We start from the raw sequence: 24,381 nt of genomic DNA, 5'->3' as shown, positions 1-24,381 counted from the left end.
TAGAATACTTACTCTCGGCAAGCATACACAAAACATTTACCAAGACTGACCATGTCCTGGTCCATAAAACAAGTCTCAACAAATTAAAAAGAACAGAGATCATATAGAGTGTGTTCTCTGACTACGACAGAATTGAACTAGAAAGCAGTAACAGAAACACAATAGGAAATCTCCAAACACTAGAAAACTAAACAACAAAGTGCTAAATAATCCATGGGCCAAAGAGGAATATTTATAGCATTACATGCTTACATTAGAAAAGAAGAGTCAATAATCTAAGTCTCCTCTTAAGAGACCAGGAAAAGAAGAACAAAAGAAATGCAAAGTAAACAGATAAAAGCCTTAATAAAAAGAATGGCAGAAATCAATGAAGCTGAAATCGGAAAAATAGAGAAAATCAATTAAACGAAAAGCTAGTTCTTTGAAAAGACCAATAAAATCAGCAAACCTCTAGAAAGAATAACAAAGACTAAAAAGAAAAGACACAAATCAGAAATGAAATGGAATGTTGTGCAGACAGTAAAAGGAAAACGAGGTAACACTATAAACAATTTACTCACATAAATTTTACAACCTAGACGAAATGAATCAAAATTCCCTGAAAAGCACAAACTACCAAAACTCAACTGAGATGAAAGATAATTTGAATAGTCTTATAACTATTAAAGAAATTAAATTCATAATTTAAAAAATTTCCCCAAAGAGGTCCATAAGCCCAGTTTCAATGGAGAATTCTACTAAACACTTGGAGAGTTAACACCAACTCTATGCAATCCCTCCCAGAAAACAGATGAGGAAACATTTCCCAATCTGTTTGGTGAGGCCAGTGTTACTGATACCAAAACCACAGGAAGACGGTAACGGTACCAAAACAAACAAACAACAAACACTTTAGGTCAATTTTCTTCATAAAAGAAGAGGTAAAAATGTTTAACAAAAGATTAGTAAACAGAATTCAACAACACATTAAAAAAAGAAAGAAAGAAAGAGAGAAATACACACTATGACCAAGTGGGGTTTATAACAGGAATGCAATGAGGGTCCAATAATAAAACATCCATGTAATCCATTATATTAACAGACAAAAGAAGAAAAATCACGTCAATTGAGAAAAAGTATTTGCCTTAATTCAATATCCATTCATAATAAAAACCCTCAAAAAACTAGGTATAGAGGGAAACTTCCTCAACTTGGAAAACAACATGCACTAAAACCTACAACTAATATCATATTAAATAAAAGGCTAAGTACTTTCTCCCTAAGATCAGGAAAAAAATAAGGATGTCCAAAACCACCATTCTTATTTGATAAAGTATTGGAAGACTTAGTCAATGTAATTAAGTAAAGGAAATTAAAAGGATGAAGATTGGAAAGGAAGGAATAAAACTGTCCTTATCTGCAGATGACATAATGATCGATGTAGAACATCCCATGAAATCTACAAAAAAAATTCCTCCTAGAATTAATAAGTGAGTTCAGCAAGGTTGAAGGATACAAAAAATAACATTTCTATATACTGTAATGAACATGTGAAACTGAAATTAAAAATATAGTACCATTTATAATTGCTAAAAAAAATTACTTAGGTATAAATTTAATAAAGCATGTTAAGACTTGTATGTTGGAAACTAGTCAGAGATCTAAATAAATAGAGAGATCATGTTTGTGAAATGCAAATTAAAACTCAGTGAGGTTCTACAAACTGATTAGAACAGCTAACTTAAGAAATTGTTTGGTTATGGGGAAGCTGAATTTTTCATACACTGCTGGTAGGAATGCAAAAGAGAATGGCCACTCTGTAAAATAGTTCGGCAGTTTCTTAAAAAAAAAAAAAAATCTCCAAAACATACGCTTATTACATAACCTGCAAAATTGTACCCCTGGGCATTTATCTCTGAGAAATAAAAACTTATGTCCACACAAAAACCTGTACAAGGAAATGCAAAGCAGCTTTATTTGTAATAGCACAAAACAGGAGGTGGGGGGATAAAAACAAAATATCCTCAAAAGGTAAATCGTTTGACTGTGGTATATCCACATCATGGAATACTACTCAGCAATTAAAAGGAACAAACAATTGACACATGCAACAAGTTGGATGGACCTCAAGGGCATTATGCTGAGAGAAAAAAAGCTAATTGCAAAGTCACATATTTTATAATTCTGTTTATATCTGATTCTCAAGATAAAATTATATACAGAGAGAACAGACTGATTAGTGATTGCCAGGGCTAGAGATAGTTGGGGATGGAGGGTGGGTTTGACTACAAAGGAGTAGCATAAGAAAGATTTTTGTGGTTATAGAATAGTTTTTAACCTGATTGTGGTGGTGCTTATATAAATCCTCATGTAATAAAATGGCACAGGATAATATTGGTAATATCTGAATAAGGTCTACTTATTGTACTAATATTGTTCCGGGTGGCGATAATGTACTATAGTTATGTAAGATGCTATCACTGGGGAAAATTGGGTGAAAGGTTCACAAGACCTTCCTGTACTAATTTAGCAGCTTCCCACGAATCTGCAATTATTTCTAAATAAAAAGCCTTGGTATTCAGTTTATGACTGTCTTCTCAAACAGTATTAGGAAAGTAGTCTTTCAGTGTAACTGCAGCTTATACTCTCATCCAGAAGCCCTGGGGACACTTGCACAAATTGAACAATCTCCTGAAGAAGTAGGAAATGATAAACAGTTGTTTGATGATTGACCTCTGTGGTTTCAGGTGATCTTTCCCAGCTTGTGAGCCAAAGGAAAAATCCAATGTAACAGGTATGAGAAGTGACTATTTCTTAAGAAGTTGTACCATATTTTCATTTCTTTGACTAGACATTACTATAAAAAAGAGAGTAGGAAGTGACTAAAAATTATGAGGTGTGCATACTGTGATATCTATAATGCAAAGGAAAAGAAGCACCAGAAAATGCATAATTGGAAATAATCCAAGTGAGATTTCTATTTCACTTTGGATGGGTTTCTGTACTGTTTCCTTACAGCCATGGTTCCCAAACTGTGAGTATAGAGTGCAAACTGGGATATTTTAAACTCTGAAGGAAAATACAGTGATCCCGGACATCTGTTGAGCATGATGTAAACTACTAGCTTGAGGTAGCTTACAGTTTCAACATTAGGTTATGCTACATTTCTTTCAATTACATCAGAATAGATGGAACTTTTAGGTATTTCTTTCAACCTACTGAGGCACTAGTGTACTATGAATGAGAAAGTTTGAGGACTTCTATAATCTGATATCTATATCCTACTGGAATTTCTTGCCTGTATCACAAAGTATACTTATTCACTCTCCACTCACATGTCTCAAAACAAATAAAAAAACAACAACAAAAAACAAATACACAAATAATATTACCTCAGTGAAAGAGATCATCACTACCACCCATTTATCCAAGTCAGAAACCAGATTCAGACTCATGTCTGATCTTCCCACTCTTTAGTGGCCTTAATTTTATATTTTGCCAAGTCTATCACTCTCCACTCTCCCACTTAACAAAATTCCCCCTATAGTATAAAAAAGACCAATGGACTAGATGCCAGAGGCTTTGGGTCTAAATTTGGTCTTGATTATCAAGTGTCATGTCATGAGACCTTAATCGAGTATCTTCACCATTATGACCTCAGTTTTCATATGAAAATATGAGATTAAATCATATATCTTTAAAATCTCAGAAGAAATATTCTGGTCCTAGATGTCATATTATTTCTATGAATAATTTTCTAAATACGATGTCCACAACACAATCAGATAACAAGGAACAGGAGACAACATAAATGAGAACCAGTAGACACAACAGATTAAAGAAACCAATTCAAAGAGAATGTAGATACTGAAATTATCAAACACAAACAATAAAACAGCTGTATTTCCAATATTCGAGAAGATAAAAGCCAAGTTTGAAAATTTCAGCAGGGAACTGGAAATGACAAAAAGTGACATATCATATTTGAAAAACAAAACAAAACAAATATCCAAAAATAAGAAATTGATGGTTGAATTTAATGGCATATCAGACAGAGCTGAAGCGAAAATTAGTGAATTGGAATACAAGTCCAAAGAAATTGTTCAAAATAAAGTATTAAGAGATAATAAAATTACGAACAAGGCAAGTCAAAAAATATAGTTAAGTCTAACATGTTTAACTACAGTTCAGCAGAAAAGAGATAATGGGGAAAAAGAAATATTTAATGCAATGAAAGAAGAGAAAAATTTTAAGAACTGATGAGAAGTATCAATTGACAAAGTTATAAAGCCCAAGGAATTTCAAACAAACAAACAAACAAACAAAAGAAGTCCATCAGACACATCAGAGAATGAAACCAAAGGGGAAGGAAAAAAGCCAAAGGGGGATTAATGGAAGATTACATTGAAAAAAGCAACAAACCAACAGCTGATGTTTTATCATAGGATTTTAAAAGACAGGGAAATATCTTTATGGTGTTGAAATAAATGTCAATCTAGAATTTTATATCCAGCCAAAATAAACATTTTCAGATAAACAAAAACCAACTTTGCCATTAGCAGACCTCCTTAAAGGAAAATTTAAAAGGTGATTTTTGAGCAAAAAGAAAAAAATCCCAGATACAGGGTCAAAAATATAAAAAGGAGAAGAAAAAAACGGCGTAGATGATAGAAGCTCTGTTCATCCCTCTGGCGACCAAATCAAATTTGTGACGGAAATGAAGAGCAGCAGCAAGGAAAAATAGTCTGGGATGAACAAGCCATACAATTAGGAAGAAGTCCAGGAAATCACCCTGAAATGGCAGACAGTAGGATGGGGCGAGGACGTGGGGCTGCCCGGTCTCCAGCAGCTGAGTGAGATGAAGGCTGCGGCAGTGGCAGACACCTCTTAAAGGGGCCACGTCCATATGCTGAGTTTTGTGGTGACAAACCTGCTCGCTTTGAGTATCAGTGCCGATTTGGCTGCGCACAGGGGGCATCAGGAACTTACAGGGAGATATTGATGGAGTGATGGCCTGGGAAAGACTCCCTCTGTCTGAAGTACTGTCAGTATCCATTGTTCCCTGTATAGTCTTCCCCGCCACCCAATGCGCAGACACATAACTGCCATAGCCTTCATCAAACTGGGTAACAGAGGTCGCTCTGCCCATAAGATTCCCTGAAGCTCTGCCTCCCCCAACTCAGCGGCCCCACCCAAGCCACAAACATATGATCTCCAAGACTGAACCAAGAAGAAAAAAATCTGAATGACCAATAACTACTAACAAAATTGAATCAGTGATAAAAAAATCTCCCAATAAACAAAAGTCTTAGACCAGATGGCTGTAGATGAATTTTACCAAATTTTCAAAGAATTAATACCTATATTTCCCAAACTATTCCAAAAAAGCGAAGAGCATGGAAGGCTCATTTTTATGAGGCCAGCATTACCCTGATTCCAAAACCAGACAATGATACTACAAAAAAAACCAAACCAAACCAAAACAAAACAAAAAAACCACCCAGAAAATTATTGGCCAATATCCTTGATAAACATAGATGCAAAAATCTTCAATAAAATATTAGCCCACCAAATTCAGCAATGCATTAAAAAGATAATATACCATAATTAAGTAGGATTTATTCATGGGATGCAAGTTTGCTTTGTACTTGCAAATCAATAAACAAAATAGAAGGATAAAAATCATATGATCATATCAATAGATAAAGAAAAAGCATTTGACAACATCCAGCATCCATTTATGATAAAAATAAAACTCTCAGCAAAGTGGGAATAGAAGAAATATACTTCTACATAATAAAGGCCATATATGACAAACCTACAGCTAACATCATACTCAACTGTGAAAAGCTAAAAGCATTTTCCTTGAGATTAGGAACAAGACAAGTATATCCACTTCTACCACTTTCATTCAACATTGGATCAAAAGTCCTAATAATGACCATTAAATAAGAAAAAGAGATAAAATGCCTCCAAATTGGTAAGGAAGAAAGTACAACTGTCATTATTTGCAGAAGACATGATGCTATATATAGAAAACCCTAAATAATCTACCAGAAAACTAGAAGGAGGTACAAAATTAATATTCAGAAACTGATTTCATTTTTCCACCAAAAATGTACTATCAGAAAGAGAAATTAAGGAAACAATCCCATTTACAATGGCATCAAAAAAAGTGTCTATGAATAAATTTAACCAAAAGGTAAAAGACCTGTAATTGGAAAACTATAAGATGTTGAAGAAAAAAACTGAAGAAGATATAAATAAATGGAAGAATATACTATGCTCATGAATAGGAAGAATGGACATCATTAAAATGTCCGTACTACCCAAAGCAATATATAGATTCAATGCAATCTCTATCAAAGTATCAATGGCATTCTCCACAGAACTAGAAACAAATAATCCTAAAGCTATATGATACTACAAAAAACCCCAAGTGGCTATAGCAATCTTGAGAAAGAAGAACAAAGTTGCAGGTATCAGGCTACCTGATATCAAACTATACTACAAGGCTATAGTGATCAAAAGGGTACGCATTGGCACGAAAAAAGACACATAGATCAATGGAACAGAAGAGAAAACCCAGAAATAAACTCACATCTATATGGTCAATTAATCTATTATAAAGAAGTCTAGAATATACAATGAGTTAAAGACAGTCTCTTCAAGAAAGATGGTAGGAAAACTAGACAGATACATGTAAAACAATGAAACTGGATCACTGTCCTACACTGTTTACAAGAATAAAACTTGAAATGGATATAAGACTTAAATGTAAGACCTGAAACAATAAAACACCTAGAGTTTACAATAGTGTACTCTTCGATGCTGCTCTTAGTAATATTTTATTTAGATATGTCTCTTTGGGAAAGGGAAACAAAAGAAAAAACAAACCAATTAAACTACATCAAACTAAAGAGATGTTGCATGATGTAGGAAACCATTGACAAAACAAAGACAACCTACTGAATGGGAGAAGACTATTGCCAGTGACACATTTGTTAAAGGTTAATATCCAAAATACGTAAAAAATTCATACAACTCAACACCAAAAAAAAAAAAAAAAAAACCTAAAAACTAAAAGCAATCCAATTAAAAAATGCACAGAGGACCTGAAAAGACACTTCTCTAAAGGGGACATACACATAGCCTTACAGCCATATGAAAATATACTCAACATCACTAACTATCAGGGAAATGCAAAGTAAAACCATAATGAAATATAGCAGAATGGCTATTACCAATAAATCACTAAAGAATAAATGCTGGCGGGCATGTGGAGAAAAGGGAACTCTTGTATACTGCTGGTAAGATTGTAAACTGGTGCAGCCACTATGGAAAACAGTATGGAGGGTCCTCAAAAACTAGAACTAGGACATGACCCAGCAATTTCACTTCTGGGTATTAGAAGAAATCCAAAATACTAACTAGAAAAGACATATGCACCCCTATGTTCATTGCAGCATTACTTACAATAGCCAAAATGGAAGTAACCTAGTTGTCCAATAATAGATGAAAGGATAAAATATATACAATGCAATATTACTCAGCCAATGAATGAAATTCTATCATTTGCAGTAACATGGATGGACCTAGAGGGTATTACGCTAAGTGAAATAAGTCAAACAGAGAAAGACAAATACCATACAATTTTACTTATATGCAGAATCTAAAAACCAAAATAAATAAAACAGAAGCAAATTTATAGATACAAAGAACATCTCAATAATTTCCAGATGAGAATGGAAAGGGGGAAACAGGTGAAAAAAATGGAAGGGATTAAGATGTACAAATTGCCAGCTATAAAAACAGTCATGGGGATGTAATGTATAGCACAGTAAATATAGTCAATAATATTGTGATAACTATGTATGGTGTCAGATGGGTACTAAACTAATCTGAGTGACAACTTTATAAGTTATGTAAATGTCTAATCAGTATGTTGTATACCTTAAGCTAATATCCCAATTGAAAAATAAAAAAATTACTTTAGTTAGTTATATTTGTACATACTTTAATTAACATTTCAAATACCAGGTTGCCTTTATTTCTTTATTCCTTGATGCTCTCAGGACATCTTCTCTCTAAATATTTAAGTCTAACAGACCACAGGTCAGCTATCTACAATCTAACTACAACCAAAGGATGAAGGCCTTTACTTCATTTTTTTTTTTGAGATTAGAGCATGAGAAATTTTAATTGAGGGGTTTTTATATTGTTAAAATGTCATTAACCCAAGAAGTTGTTTAGGAAGTCACTTCAGTTTTGAGGAAGGAAAAAGTGAACCTTTCATGTGCAAGTTAAACCTGACTTAACTTGTATAAAAAGCATTTACATAAGAGGTAGCTCACCCTTGATCTTTACTATCTTTTTGGTGATACAATTCACATACCATAAAATTAATCTACCTTTGTTGTGATATAATTCACATACCATAAAATTCAGCCTTTTAAAGTATACAATTCACTCGTTTTGGGTATAGTCAGAGTTGTGCAACCAACATCATCACATAATTACAGAATATTTTTATCATCCCAAAAAGAAATCTCATAGTTATTAGCAGTAACTTCCCTAGGCACTCATCCCTCACCCCCTGGCAACCACCAATCTATTTCCTGTCTCTATGAATTTATCTATTGTGGGCATTTCATATAAATGGAATCATACAATATGTGGCCTTTTGTGTCTGGCTTTTTTCACCTAGAATATTTTTAAGTTTCATCCATTTCCACTTTTTAAAAAAGATTTTTTTTTTTTTAATGGAGAAGTTGAACAGAAAACTAGGCAGAGTAGTATGAACCTCTACGTATCCATCATCTAGCCTCAACGATTCTCAAGCCATCCACACATCATGTACTTTACCTTGTATTGTTCTTAATGAAATCCAGATGCTACATTATTTCTGTAAATACTTTCCTAAGGACATACCATTATAATAGTTACTCTAATACTGGCCTCCTGATGAGAGTTTTCCTTCTTACTTTAATGGGCCTGCCTCTGCCAAGAACTGAATTTTTCCTTTGCTAAGCATTATTTACTTAAGAAATCCACTAGATTCACATACTTTGTTTGCCTAATAAAAGCACTAAGGGGGAAAAATAGAAATAGAGTCATGAACCAAAGTCTCAGAAAAATTTCTCCAGAGGCCAAGAATCAAAGTGATCTAAAATTTGATAATCATCTTAATATTTCTTCTGACAGAAACACTCACACTCATAGGGAGGTGGTTTACTATTTTAGCTTTCTCTTTTTATTCCAGGAAAGGAACAGGGGTTATTACAAGGGTGTTTTCCTTTTGTTTTTTAGCATACATCAATCACAAATCAGAAAGCACTTCACGTGCCTAGGTGAGGACTAGAAACAAAGTTAATTTTACATGGAAAAGAGAGTTTATGAGCCCAACAGACAGAATTTAGGGTTTTCTTAATGTTTGTTTTAGGAAAGCTAGCAAATAAGCAGAAATTCGCTTTTTCATGATAAAGTGAGCAGAAACTAAGTGAAAAAAGAAGAAACGAGAAGATAAGGGTGGGAGAACAATGCTTATTTGAGATACTCTTACCTTTTTATGAGCTATCAGGAGGCAATTGGAATGTTCATGTTCACAAGCAATTTCATAGTCTGGGATCAGGTCCACCAATTCATAGACAAAGTGTACCACTTCTTCATGCCAAGGCACATTGGCCATAGTAAGACTGCTTGCTGAACTCTCTCCACAGTAGGTAACACCCTGTGGAAACATTGCAACAGTTAGAGACATTACAGACCTACTTAAATGCATAGAGTAAGAGTTTCAGAACCAGAAAGGCTTCCACAGGTCATCCAATCCAATCCAATATGTATTTCAGAGTGAAGAAAGTGATAAAAGATGGTAAAATTTGCTTAGGAGCTAATATGAGTAGTTAGTGACAAAAATAGCACTAGAGTTCCCAGGCCAATGTTCCTTCTACTCAGTGACAATGTTGGTTCTTGGGTACCTGTGCATTGTGTTATGTCATAATCTATGCAGTAAGGTCACAATAATATATTTGAACCAGTATCTTTCCATTCAAATTCATTTGGGCAGTCTAATAGATTCTCAAGGAATTATTATCTCTTCGTATAATAATGTATAGATAGTTGACACCTATAAAAATTCACTGAAGAATTTATTTACTGGGAAAATAAGGTGAGCTTCCGTCTTTCAGTATAGTTTAGACTTGAGGTTGGTAAATTTTCTGTAAAGGGCTGAATAAAGATCCTGTTATTCTTTATTCTTAAAGAATATCACTTTGTAATGCATTTTGTATAAGGATATATATATAAGAAAGAATCATGACAAATAGGAAATACATTTGTAGATATACATATATACATTTAAACACATCCACACATATATACATGTATCTCACCTCGATAGAAATTCTTATTCGGTACCTATGCTGTGATATAACTGCTTCTGTTTTGAACTCTACCTGACAGCACAAACATATATTACAAACCCTGAAATTTTATAACTAAGTTCTCTATTTGCTGATTACATAATGATAAATGATTAATTTTCTAATAATAAGGGATATCTTAATTTTGCACGTTCTACAAATACTCCAGAATCAAATTTTCTTAACAAATTGTTTGAATATTCTAGATATGCTGCTACTAAGTAGAGAATCATGGAAACAAAAAAATATGCACCACTCACACAGACTCTCTGTCTCTTACTTTCTCTCTCACACACAGACACACCCATCTATACACATATTAAAGGGGGACAGAATGGTATTAAATGAAAAACTCACAAATGAACACTCCAGAGTGACCATGACCCTACTGATGGCAGAGCTGAGACTTGGCCAAAACTCATGAGCTCTGCAAAATGCTCTATTCCAGATGGCTGGTGCAAAACATTACAAAAACTGAGACGATTGCTGCTGAACATCAACTACAGGCAATTCAGCTTAATTATAATAAACGAGAGAACCTTCTCTATTAGGCCAATGATTTATAGAATTCATTAAATTGAGTCTGAGTTTTAGGTGAATTACAAAAGCAAATAATAGAAATAATTTTTAAAATCTTTAAGAAAGCATGGATGAAAAATTGTGCTAAACATACCCAAATGTATAAAAAATATAAAAATAATTTACTGATAGGTCAAAATAGTCATAAAAATGAACTTTACTTCAATTTAAATATTGCTTATAACGTGTGAATTATATGTAGAGCCATGTACATAGTAACTAATTCGAAGGAATTTATTTTTAATATTTAAAAAGTTTATTTAAGCAGATTTTAGATAAGATCTTATATTCATGACAATGGCTTTGGAAGATATTTTAATATTTCTTATTCAGCAATAATAAATAATGAAACATCAAAGAGAGATTTGGTTTGGAAATGAAATTAAAGAATGAATGCCATAGTTCATTACTATGCCTGCATATAACACTTTTCTATACATTCACATAATGGTTTATAGCACTTTAGAAAGCACTTTTGCAGCAGCTGGACCCTGCTGGACCATTTTCTTCTCCAAGGAATTAATTCCTGACTGCACCCACCCCCACCCCCTTCCCATACTGTCTGACTGACAGCTCTCTCTTCTCTGCTCTGGCTACCTCATTTCATCCTACACTCTAGTCTTCCGATGACTTGCCCTGACTTTATTCTTGAACACACTTAACCCTGAATTGCCTAAAAATGCTTTATTTTCTCTCATATTATGGCTGTTTGACACCTTCTCATCCCACAAACCACCTCCACAACTGCCGCATTTATCACCAGCACCAAGTTCTTCCTCTACAACTTTTAAAAAAGAACAATCTCAAGAAAACAGATGGGTACAATGTGGCAAATGAAAAGCAGTCACTCACTCCAGAATCTACAGGTTGAGGAATGACAAGGAGACCCAAAAAAACTTCTTGAAGAACAGGTCTATTTATGCACCTTCAGGTTTGTAGTGAAAGGCATAACAAAGGAATTCCCAGACCACTGGCCTTATCTATCCATCTATAGATCTTTTATCTTGTAGGTGTGACAAGAGTTTCCAAAAGGCCATTTAGAGATCCATAGAGTGTGGTCAATCAATAACTGGCTGAGTGGATCATTTCTGTAGGCCCTTCCCTTTGCAATTTTCAGATGCCTCCTCTCCTCTCTGAGAAGGATATATATCAGATTGTTAACAGTGTTCTATTTGGAAGAAGGGAAAGAAAAGGTTTATTATTTTTTTTATACTTCTGTGTTATGCAAATTATTTCAATGAGCATATATATTGCTTTTGTAATTCAAATGATTGAAATGAAATCAGTCAATGGAGAAGGCATCCTTTCCTGTTTAATAGGGTTAAACTATTTCATGTTTGAAAAGGTCACTTTTTGTTGTTATTAATTAAAACAAAATTTTTCTTTACTGGAGGAGTTTTAAAAAATAATAATAGTAAACCTCCAAAAAAATATTTGATGAGAGCTAGCAATATGGCAGGCTAAAATAACCTGAAACTCCTCCAAAAACAAACATGTAGAAGTAAATATGTTATGATAACATACTCCTGAGAGCACAGCTGATCTGTTGAGTAAGATTCCTTAGGGCTTAGATGAAAGACCACCTGGGTCTTCCACAGCTCTGGCACAGACAGGACTTGGGTTTAAAGAACAGAACACTAGGCCCTTTTATCTTCAGTGAAAGGCTGAATAGGACAAAATTTATCCACTGACACAAAATGGCACTTGGAAGCTTGTGCCTTACCTATGCTCTTGGTAAAAAGAAATAAGTCTCTCAAGACTTATCATTCAAAAGGGGTTGTCATTAAAATTTAATATTAATGTAAGAAAGTGGCATGAGAACTACATAGATTGACTCAATGCTAAACTGCGCTGGCTGGAAAATTACCGCTTGGCTATGTCCATGGGAACATAGGCTGTCACCCATAGGAACATAACATTCTAACAAAAAGCTTTCTGCTTCTGTACCACCCCCCCTCGCACACCCGACCTGTGGGTCGACAGGTAATGAATAGAAGAAAAATAGACCTTTGTGTTTAGATAGAATGAAGAATAGGATTTGGGGCTTAAAAACCCTGTAACTCTACATTTCGGGGCTGCTTAATTTGGGATCTGCGTACCCCTGGCAGACCCAGCTGGCTGAATAAAGAGTGTGCTTCCTATAACTCACTGAGTTCTGGTGGTCCGTGTGTCTTTCGGGGGCGGGCAGCTACAACAAAACCTGGTTGTATTCAGAGCCTGCTACATGCTGCTAGTCAGGGAACTTGGTTGAATGGCATAGGGCCAGACCACAGGAAGATTCCTGCTGAGATTAGGGAATACTTCCCCACACCTTTAACACTGCATACTTATACCATGAAAGGAAAACAGATATAAACCTAATTCTTCAAACACACGTGGTCTCATTCTCTGACTTTGAGAGACCATATCTCCGTGAAGCGTTATTCCTTCTCTAATAAACTTTCCTCTTTGTCTCTTACTCTGGCTCACACTTAAATTTTTTCCTGTGCAGAGTCAAGGACCCTCACTCTTGGCGGGTGTACACCTTGGGTATCCCCACTTGGGGAGATTTGCCCTGTTCCACATCAATAGTACCTCAAGGTCACATAAATGCTCTGAAAATGTGAAATTAATAGTACAAATTGACCCTACGCTAGTGATATGCCTGGGGCTCTCTGCAGAAGCAAACAAAATACTGTTCACATCTTTTGTATTTCCTGAACACGTGTCTATGTGGGGAGTGCTGGAATCTCTCATAGTCTACAAACACTGGAGTCTCAAGTTGGGGAGAGGGAAGAGCACAGCTTTGCTATATTCCTGAAAGGTGCTAAAGGAGCCTACGACAGGTTACTAAATCCTCCTTGAGCCTAAACTACCTCAAGATTAAAGTTAGAATAATAGCAACAACTTAATAGCTTTGTTGTGACAATTCAGTGGTGTAATGGATCTGTCTGGATTCAGTAAATGTTTAGCTCACTGTCCATCAAGCACATTTATTTAAACTAAATCAATAGAAGCTATTTCTTTATTATATTGATTTCTTCTCTTCTTTCATTGCTAGTTCTGTAAAATATTTTTGTTATATTCCCTGTAAATTAACATATATTTTAGCTTCATTAGGTCCGACTAGGCCTTTATTTGCTTGCTGAGTATCTTAGCTATCATTGTTGGCTTGCTTGTTTGTGAAAGCGTGTTTCGTGTTACAAATATCTGCCTCATTGAAAAACTTTCATAACACACTATTTATAAATGAAATACTGTCTTTGTATCCTCTGCCTACCATTGTACCTTGAGGATAGTAAGTGCTCAGTAATTATTTGTTGTCAAATGATTTAGAACTCTCTTATCCCCAGCGCTGTAACTGTATACAGAGCTCAAGAATGCAGAATGCATCTTACAGAACAGATATTTTAGCATAGCCTTACTCTTTCTTCACACAGAGGTAAGGAATAGTACCAGTTGTTAATGTATATAGCAACACCTAATCAGTGTTTTATCAGTTGATTCATGATTGTTAATGTCAACTTAAATGTCCAAACCTGTAGAGAATTTTAATGAGTTTATTTGAGCCAAACTGATGACAATTGCTGGGAAGCAAAATCTCAATGGATTAAGAAAATGCTCTGGAGAATGGCAGTTTTGCAGCTTATTTTATACATTAGAATCAAAGGAAGAGATGTAAGGAGGGTTCACTAGTGGCAGATTAAGGGGGCAGAAGAAAGCAAAATCAGAAAAATTCTCGGATTGTTTAAAAAAACAGAGGGGCACATACTTCTTTTGGATTGGTGGGTACAGGAGAGTTAAAAATTAACATTTACAGCACACAGAGATGGTATACAGAGACAAGATTACCATGAAGGGTTCTGTGGTCTTGTGCTCTGGTGTATTGGTGGGTTGTACCCTGAGGGGTTTGGAAAAAAGGGCTTACTCTAACATTCCAAGGGTACCTTATCTTAGATGCAAAAAGACAATAGACAGGCTCACTTAAGGTAAAGATTGACCTTTGTCAAGAGAGCTGCAGGCTCAGGATGTGACTACTCGCCATGACCTGTTCTGGTTAGATATTTTTATGTTCAGACCATCCTATGTGGCTACTTTCAGTCTCTGAGTTTGTAGGGCTCACTATGCTGGCCTCTCTTAAGTGTGTCATGTTAGTATGTGGACTTTTTCCCCCCAACCACATTAAAGAGTAGAAAAATCCTTAATTATGTGAATGAAATGTTATAACATCAGAAAAGAGCTGTGGGATTTATTATCATAGAAAAACTTGTTACTCGATCTTTAGGTCATTCAGCATAGATTGGATGGGGGTACAGAGAATAGGCATACGTACCCTGCCCTCCAAGAGTTCAGAATTTAGATCATTATACCAGTTATCTGGTAAGATATGCACAATATATGATGATATTGGGATCAGTTGGGATTCCTGACTGGAAATTAAAGAGATGATAGGCAGCTTAGCCAGGTAAAAACTGAGTGCTGAGTGGACGGTTCAGTAAGAAGGCCTTGAAGCCATGCTGAGAAGCTTGAACTGATTTTGAAGGGTAGCCGTTGAAGCATTTTTAGGGTATAGGAATGACATGTTCATATGTCACTGCAAAAAGTCATAAAGACATTTGTTTTCTCATCAAACTGTAGGGGACCAAAATAGTACCAGGAGTCTTTATATATCAGTTAGTTTAATTAGAATATCAAGCTACCAAAATATTGCTCTGTCCACAGATCTTGAATCCCCATGTAAACTTTCCAAGCAGCCAGTAAATAAAGACCTTATGGCTCCCATCTCCTAGAGCAAAGAGATCCATCAAAAAGGCACTAATGTAATGGTATACCCCCTTGCAGCTCCCACCTAAAACTCCCCCTCCCAATCCTGAGTCATGAGGTACACGTAAGACCTCAGGCAAAGGAATCAGGCACCCCTTGCATGGACACTGCAAAGATATATAAACTGTAAGAAATCTAACCAGGAGGGAGCTTATGCTTTGGTGCTGTTAAGCCCCATGTGCTCTGCCGGCTAATAAATTCTCCTTCCTCCAACAAAGTTGTCAGAGCATCCAATTTCCTCTGTCAGGTGTTGCTTCCTGCATACTTTTCTTACATAAACATCTAAACATATACAGTTAAAATGTAATCAAATTGTTACTGGTTCTGGGGAGTCCTGGAACTCCTGGCCTCGGTTCTTGGCATCGGTCAACAAAGAATTTAAGTTAGACACCTAGAAATTGACTGTATGCAAGCCAGCTTTATTAAAAGCAAAAGTATACTTTTAGAGGGGAAAATAGGCAGCCATGAGTGGTCAGCTTTGAAAATGAAGTAAGCTCAATGAAAAGGGAGAGTAAGCTGCCAAAAGTGGTCAGCCCCAAAGAATTTCTGCCAAGCAAAAGTACACCCACCGATGGGAGAAAGAACAGGCTCAAGAGAGAGCTGCCCCACCCATGGTGGGGTTGAGATTTTTATCTATTAATCTATTAATGGGTGGAATATTCATGATTTTGAATGGTCACTTCATGGAAAGAAGGTGGTTTTTTTCTGGAATTAGGGAGATGCCCCTTTTCTTACCATGTTTGGGCTTTTTTGGAACTGTCATGGCATCAGATGCATGATGGATACAGCCTTAATTGCAGTGCTAATTTATATACAATGATCATATAATGAACCAAAGGTGAATTCTAGGTCACACCAGATGTACTTCTGTGCATGCCTACGTTGGGGACTTTCCCTATCCCCATTATTTTCCCCTTTAGTAGGAAGTTTTAAACTACAAAACTGCTTCACTATTTCAAAGCTATCGTTCAAGGCTGTTTTTCATTTTAGTGGCTCTGAGGAGGGGTCCTGATATAATTACTACCTCAAAATAATAAAAAATATTATTCTATAACTTGTTCTGTTTCTTAGCAGCATACTATATTCTGTAAACATCCCTCTTCTTACTTCAGTTTAAGGAAGGTACTTCATTAACTCATTAGATAAATGACAGCTAAATTTCATAAAGCATGTGATCTAATCCCAATGGCCCAAGCACTTCATACTTAATACTGCAGGTCTGTAAGAGACAAGGTAACTATCACCATGCTTTCCTCTGATAAAACACAAACTGTTATCTACTACCCTATATTTTATCATTTAAATAAGACAGTTATATTGTGATTAGATTACTTATTTCTCCAAGAATTTAAAAATAAAATCTTTCAATGTAATTCTATTACTTTAGTAGACTTTGCCTAGTTCAATAAGATAGCTATTTGCCAAATAGCATATCAATATCAAATTTTATCTCTGTGCTTTGACAAGGCCTGACACACGGAGAAACCTCAAAAATATTTGTTGAATGCAGGGATAATAAAATATAAATATTGTTTGAAAGAAACTATATTATTATTACATCTCAGGTACAGACAGGAGGCTATATCTATTTAGTTATGTTACTAGTTTGCCTAACTAAAAACCACCTGTCAGAGAATTACATTGTTCACACCAGAGACATCTTTCTTTTTTTATAGCCATCTTCCTTTAAAAAAATATTTCTTGAGTCTTTTCGGATTATAAAATATCTCAATCATTATAGAAAACATGACTGCAAAAAAAGAAATAGAGAGAAAATGAAAAAGAAAGTGACCACGTGCTATAGCCAAATTGCTTCATAACAGGTTTTGGTGCAACATAATTTGACGCAGTATTCTTTGAGAACTAAACCATAAATTCAAACACTACTAATCCTTGATGTTGGCAAGGTTTTCTTAAGACAATACATATGTTTCAGATGTAGTTTGTACCTTTGCATCATTAATATTAATTATTAATAGCAATTTCAAAGAAAAGAGTGTCTTTGACCTGATTTGACAAAATGCCACACTCAGCAGTATTTCATCTGTTCCCACCTTCCACTCCTTCAGAGTAAGTAACAAAGAAGGATAAATTTACTAAAAATGCTTTAAAAATCTGATATATCCACTAATATGACACAGAGTGCATTCAGCTTCATATACATAAACTAAAGAGTGGAGTTTTCAGAGACTGGGTAAATTTTCTGGTCACTGTCTCTCATTTCGTGGATTCTTAGAAAGCCATCTACGTCTTAACACTCAATAGTTATAAGTACCATCTCATGCTGATGAGTTCCAAATCATTACTGTTGGCCCTGTCTTATCCCTGACCTCCAGGCTTATATAAACTATGGTCTATTTGAACCTATACTTGGATATTTAAAAAATACCTCAATTTTAATAAGGCCAGCATACAACTCATGAAATTCCACCCTTAAACTTACCTCCTTCCCATATTGGTCTTTCCATCTCAGTAAACTATTCCACGTCCACACAACTTTTTAAGCCAAAAACACAGTGCTCTTCTTGTTTCCTTTTGTTCTTTCCTTCTTTACACATCATCTAGCAACAAGTACTGTTAGTTGTACTTCCAAATTTTAGCCCCAATGCAGCCACTCTTCTCCAACTATATCACCAATGGACCTCTTCAAGCCATCACATCTCTTGCTTAATTAAGCTGTAGCTTTGTAACTGGTATACCTACTTCTACTACTTTTCTATATAATCCACTCATGACTACAGCAAGGTGATCTTTTAAAATCATAAATCAGATTGCATCACTCTCCAGCTTAAAACCCTTTCATAGTACACTTAGTATGGAGAAAAGCTTACCATGAAACTTAGTATAAAATCAAATTCTCTTATCCTTGTTTGAAAAGCCTAATAAAATCTGACCTAGATCACCTCTCTGATTCATCTTGCATCACTGCCAACTCCAACCCCCCACAGAGATCACATGGGACCTCTGTACTTTAGCTTAACCATCTTCCAAAATGCCCTGATCCCAAGCCTTTGCATATGGTGTTGCTTCTTAGTATTTAAGTATCAGTTATAAAAAAATCATCTCAGAAAAGTCCTCCTTTTTATGAAATCTAGAACAGCCAACACAATATCTAGCAAAACAATATACATATTTACCCTTTTAAACATCAATCCACTTATAGGAATCCATCCCAAAGAAACATTCGCAATAATATGACACAGACAACCAGACAACAAGACACTACATGCCTCCTGCTGAAAGTATACAATACCACCAATGAAATAATCTTGAAATGCAAATACATACACACACACACACACACACACACACACACACACACACTTGAATCTATTCAATCCTCTCTTGATCTAACTACCAATTCATAGGAAATACAGGAGAAGAAAATGTAAGCAGCAAAACTTAAAATATAAATATGGGGAACTAGGCAGGATAAACCATTTTCGTCAACAAAATAAGTTATAAGGGGGAAAAACATATGGAAGAAGAAATAACAGATGAAAATAAATTTAAGAGAAAAATAATCAAATTACAATGAACGGTCCTTATTTGGATCCAAATTCAAAAATACTGCTGAAATAATTGGTTAAGTTTGAAACCTTTTATGTTCTAATACCTAAAGATTACTGTTAAAGTTGTTTAGTTATGAGAACAGTATTTTGAATAGGTGTTTAAAATAAGTGCATATATTTTATAAATATATACTGAAACATCGTTATGAATAAATGATATAATGTGGAAATTTGCTTCAAAATAATAGGCAACAGCAGAGAAAATAGGTAGGGGTATAGATGAAATAGGAGTTGATAATTTTTGAAGCTGGGTGATGGATGAATGGGGTTCATTAGACCAAAGTCTCTCTATTTCTGAATATGTTTGAAGTTTTTTCTATACTAAAAATTTATTTAAAAGCCAATCAATTACTCACTATAACACTATTTTATTTTTCAGTATATTAATGTTATTGCAGTTAACCCTTAAACAATATAGGTTCAAACTGCACAGGTCCACTTAGAGGCAAATTTTTTCAATAAATACTGTAAATGTATTTTCTCTTTCTTATGATTTTCTTAATAACATTTTTCTTTTCTCTAGATTACTTTATTATAAGAACACAGTACATAATATAAGACTACAGTATATAACATGCAAATATGTGTTAATCAACTATTTATGTTATCAGTAAGGCTCTGGTCAACAGTAGGCTATTAGTAGTTAAGCTTTTGAGAAGCCAAAAGTTATACATAGGTTTTCAACTGTGCAGGGGGTTGGCACTCCTAACCCTGCAGTGCTCAAAGGTCAGCTGTATGTAGTTTTTAATTATTTTGTGTTGGTTGCCTGCCTCTCACTAAAATATATGCTTTGGGAGGACGAATGCTTAGTCTTTACTGTTATTATCCTCAATACCTAGAATAGTGCCAGGTTCTTGATTAATATTTCTGAGTGAATAAACAAAATATATGGGATCTCCTGTAGAATTTTAAAGATTTTTAACTCCATTATGGTCAACAAAGCTTCATGTGAAATGTACACAGCAGCAGCTAGCACCAGCTTACCTTTACTTCGATGAAGTCAGGACTCCCTAGGGACACCAACTCAGCATAGGCTTGGAGTTCATCCACATTCCACGATTTCACTAGAGTCAGTCTGTAGACAGTACGCTGTTGCTAAAACAAAGGAAAAGCCAACTTTGTTTTTATCTTGATAGAAGTCATACCTAGGAAGACTTTTGAATTTCTTCAACCCATAGAGAACCCAGGTAAGGTGAAGTCCAGTATAAACTTATATAAACTGAAGCTATATTATGTAGAATGATGAAAAAAGTGTAAAGAAAGCAATAAGATTCCATAAACTTTATAAGAGCACAAATATTGGCATTTTTCTTTCACTCACAATATCTAACACTGTATCAGGAGCCCAAAGGTTTCTTGACAAATACAGACTAATTAGCAATAAGACAAGAATAAGAATTATGGGATAGTATACAAAAAATAATTACTTGTCAGTGATATTTTCCACTGTCAAAAATTAATTCAAATAACAATTCATCTTCCAGGTACCAATCACTCAAGTTGTTTATGATAGGAATTTCTAATTACTCGTCCTCTTTTCTGCATTCTCATTATTTAATGATCTCTTGTTAGTAGAACATGCAAATTTACAAAGTGTCAATGTTGCTATTTGTTTACCATATAACCAAAAGAGGCACCAGTTTTCTAAAAAGCAATTAGACAATAGTCATCAAAGTCTTTTAAAAGTGCATACCCTTTGACTTTGTAGCTCCCTTCCAGCACCCAAGACAAACTATTACAAGTTCAGAGACTTATTTAAACATCTTAGACAACATTATTAACGACAGTTTAAAATCTAACGGAATAGTGGGGGCAGGATATGTGATTTGCCTATAACCAATCAAATATGTCAAAGGCAATATGACGCATGTGGTTATGTGTACATAATTACATCCACCCACCTGTAGCAAAAAGCCAAGTAATACCTATGCTGCTAAACCTCCGACCATGCTTTAAGTAGCAGAACTCAAAATACTCCAGAGAAAAACAAAGTGAGGTGAGAGAGAAACAAAGTGGTACCAATCTCTTTACTTTCGTCTATTTGATGATTTCAATAATTAGTAAAAAAAAAAAAAAATTTAAATCTTTAATAAAAAAAAAACCCCAAGAGATATTTAATGAATAGTATTAGGCAGCCATACAAGAAAATGTACTCCAAATTATTTGTAAAATGCAATATATAATGAAAAGATAGAAATCATCCAGAGTCCCTTTACATAACTAGAATTCACCAAATGCTAAAAACAAAAATGGTAGGACTGCAGACCAACCTCGCTTTTACTTATATATGCAAAAATCTTATAAAAATTTTAGCAAATAAAATTCAACATTATGTTAAAAATTTTAGGAATGCAAAAATGATTCACTATTAAGCTATATATTAATATAATTCATCACACTGATAGTTCAATACAGAAAAGCTATGCAATCATCTGCATAGATACACAAAGACATTTGTAATTTGAAGACAAAACATATCAAACATATCGAATAAACATATAGAAAACCATTTGGTAAACTCAAAAATTAAAAAAAAACACATCCTTAACATAAAGAAAACACTCTCCAGTCAATAGCCCATGTTTTTAGTGCTTTAAAAAAGAGGCATTCCCATTAATCAGACTAACAGAAGAATGTCCACTCTATTAAATCAAAGCAATAAGGCAAAAACAAGGATTATTGGATAGTACGTTAAAAATACATACTTGCAAATGATATAACTGGCTTTGTGGAAATCTAAGAAAAATTAGATTATGTTCAAATAAAAAATAAACAAACAGCTTTCCTAGCATAGTAGTGGAGTAAATATGGATTCTGGGTCTAGATTAATCCCAGATCACATACTAGCTATCTTTACATCTATCCCTCAGTTTCTACCTGTGTAAAATGAGGGTTTTACATAGGATTAAAAGTGTTAATCCATGTAGCACTTAGAACTAAACCGAGCAGCAGTTAGCCATATCAGGTATTAACTACTATATGCCATTATATGCTGCATATACATAATTACGATATACAAAGCAAAGAAAATTTTACTTGGAATTGTAAAATACATCTTTAAAATACTTAATGATTAATTTATGAAATAACATGGACAGTAAATAAACTAAACTTTCTGAGACCATAACATAAACTCACCTACATAGAGAGCCATGACATATTTATAAATATAATTCCAATTGAAGCGTAATATTCCTATAAACAAATAAACTGGCAATGATATTAACAATAACAATACCAGGAGTTAACAATGAGTTAGCACTTACTAGGTGCCAGGTGTTGCTGTAAGTACTTAATATCTTACCCCAAATTCCAATATTTGTCTAACTTTACAATTCTTACAAAATAGTTTTGATTATTATCTTCACATTACAATTACAGAATTGAGGCCTAGAGCTATTAAATTTCCCCAAATTTACACAGCTGGAAAGCAGCAAAGCCAAAATATGAACCCAAGTGGTATGAATCCAGGGCAGGCCCTCTCTTACTTTACTAAACCTTTTTAAACTGTGAAATAAACATGTAAAAAGAAATACAGATAAAACATGAAAGTATAACTCAAGTGATTAACACACAAAAAAAACACCCATCTACTATCCACTCCCTATGCACCCAATATATTTAACATCCTGACTTTAACATTATAGTTTAGATTTTTGTCTATGTTTGAAATTTATATAAATGGAATCATGTATTCTTTTATGTCTTGCTTCTGTTATTTAACATTATATTTATAAATTCATCCTATTATATGAATATACAACAGTTTATCAAACATTCCCCCAATGACAGACATTTGGATTATTTCCACTTATTAGCTAGTATAAAACAATGCCGTTTTCTCTTATAACATTAAAGTTTACTTGTGCCTGTTTTAAGAAATTATACGAAATGCTATTACGCCATATATTTTTTTGTCTGATTTCTTTCACTGAATTTGATGTATGTAAGATTATCTAAGCTGTTTTATGTAGCCGTAGATATTTTCATTACTGTTTAATACTCTATTTTATGAATATACTACTAATAAAAGTTGTTTGTTTGTTCTCAGTTGGATCTCTAAGAAAATAATGTTGCTATGCGTATTACTGTACTTGATTCTTGATGCACAAGGGCACACACTTTTTCTTAGATGTGCCTAAGAGTGAAAATGCTGGGTCATAGGATGTGTATACATTTAACTTTAGCAGATACTGTAAAACTGGTTTCAAAGTCATTTTACCTGCAGTGTAACAGAGTTCTAGTTTTTTTCACTTCTTCAACAACACTTGCTGTTATTAGTGTTTTAAATTTTAGCCACTTTTGCGTTGTTTTAGTCTGTATTTGCCTGATTATCATTGAAGTTGAGTATGTTTCTGGCCATTTGGATCTCTATTCTTGTGAAGTACTTATTCAAGTGTTTTGAATATTTCTGTATAGGGATATCTGTCTTTTTTCTGCTGTCCCCTTAGTCCCCCCTGCCCCACGTAATTCTTTATATATTCTGGATTTAAGAACTCTGTTACAAATGTGTTGGGAACATTTTTACCTACTCCATGGCTTTCCTTTTCACTTTCTTCATATTATTTGATCAATAGAAAAAAGTAATTTTAGTACATTTACCTTTTAATCTATAGCATACTTATGTTCAGATTGCCAAAGACAAAGAGAAGCCTATGGGATTACTGAAAAAGGAATGTTATTAGATTAAATTTGATTAAATTTGATTTTGAATGATCAACTTTGCATCTGGGTTTCACTGTGTCTGTGGTGAGCTTGCTCAATGAAATGGTTTCAGAGACTTTATTTAAAGTCTGTTTAAAATCAGTTAAAGCAGTTCCTAAAGTCTATAGAAGAAAAAAAGAGTGCTAGACTCCAGTTAGATTAGATTAAAACAAAAACTCAGTGTAGGTGTTGCTTGAAAGGTGAGAGCTGGAATTTCCTTTACAAAAAAAGGAGAAAAAAACCTTAATATTATTTTATTGCTTTTTATTAAAAAAGAAAAAATTGGAGTACAACTGGATTGTATTAATTTAATTTGAATAAAA

General features: G+C 34.3%; 1 protein-coding gene across 2 annotated transcripts in view; it reads right to left on the bottom strand.

Moving 5' to 3' along the window:
• LOC107507429 (S-adenosyl-L-methionine-dependent tRNA 4-demethylwyosine synthase TYW1) overlaps positions 1-24,381 on the bottom strand; it is a 182,541-nt gene that overhangs the window by 20,811 nt on the left and 137,349 nt on the right. For both annotated transcript variants that reach the window (XM_016138517.2, XM_016138518.2), the window contains exons 14-15: positions 20,339-20,449; positions 9,542-9,709 (exon numbers count right to left, since the gene is read on the bottom strand). In XM_016138517.2, the coding sequence (XP_015994003.2) occupies positions 9,542-9,709; positions 20,339-20,449 (279 nt within the window). The remainder of the gene's footprint in view (positions 1-9,541; positions 9,710-20,338; positions 20,450-24,381) is intronic.

This window comes from Rousettus aegyptiacus, unplaced genomic scaffold (assembly GCF_014176215.1).
Source record: "Rousettus aegyptiacus isolate mRouAeg1 unplaced genomic scaffold, mRouAeg1.p scaffold_m13_p_8, whole genome shotgun sequence".
NCBI lineage: Eukaryota > Metazoa > Chordata > Mammalia > Chiroptera > Pteropodidae > Rousettus > Rousettus aegyptiacus.
The sequence above is the reverse complement of the archived record's forward strand: the minus strand, read 5'-3'. Positions and strand labels throughout refer to the sequence as shown.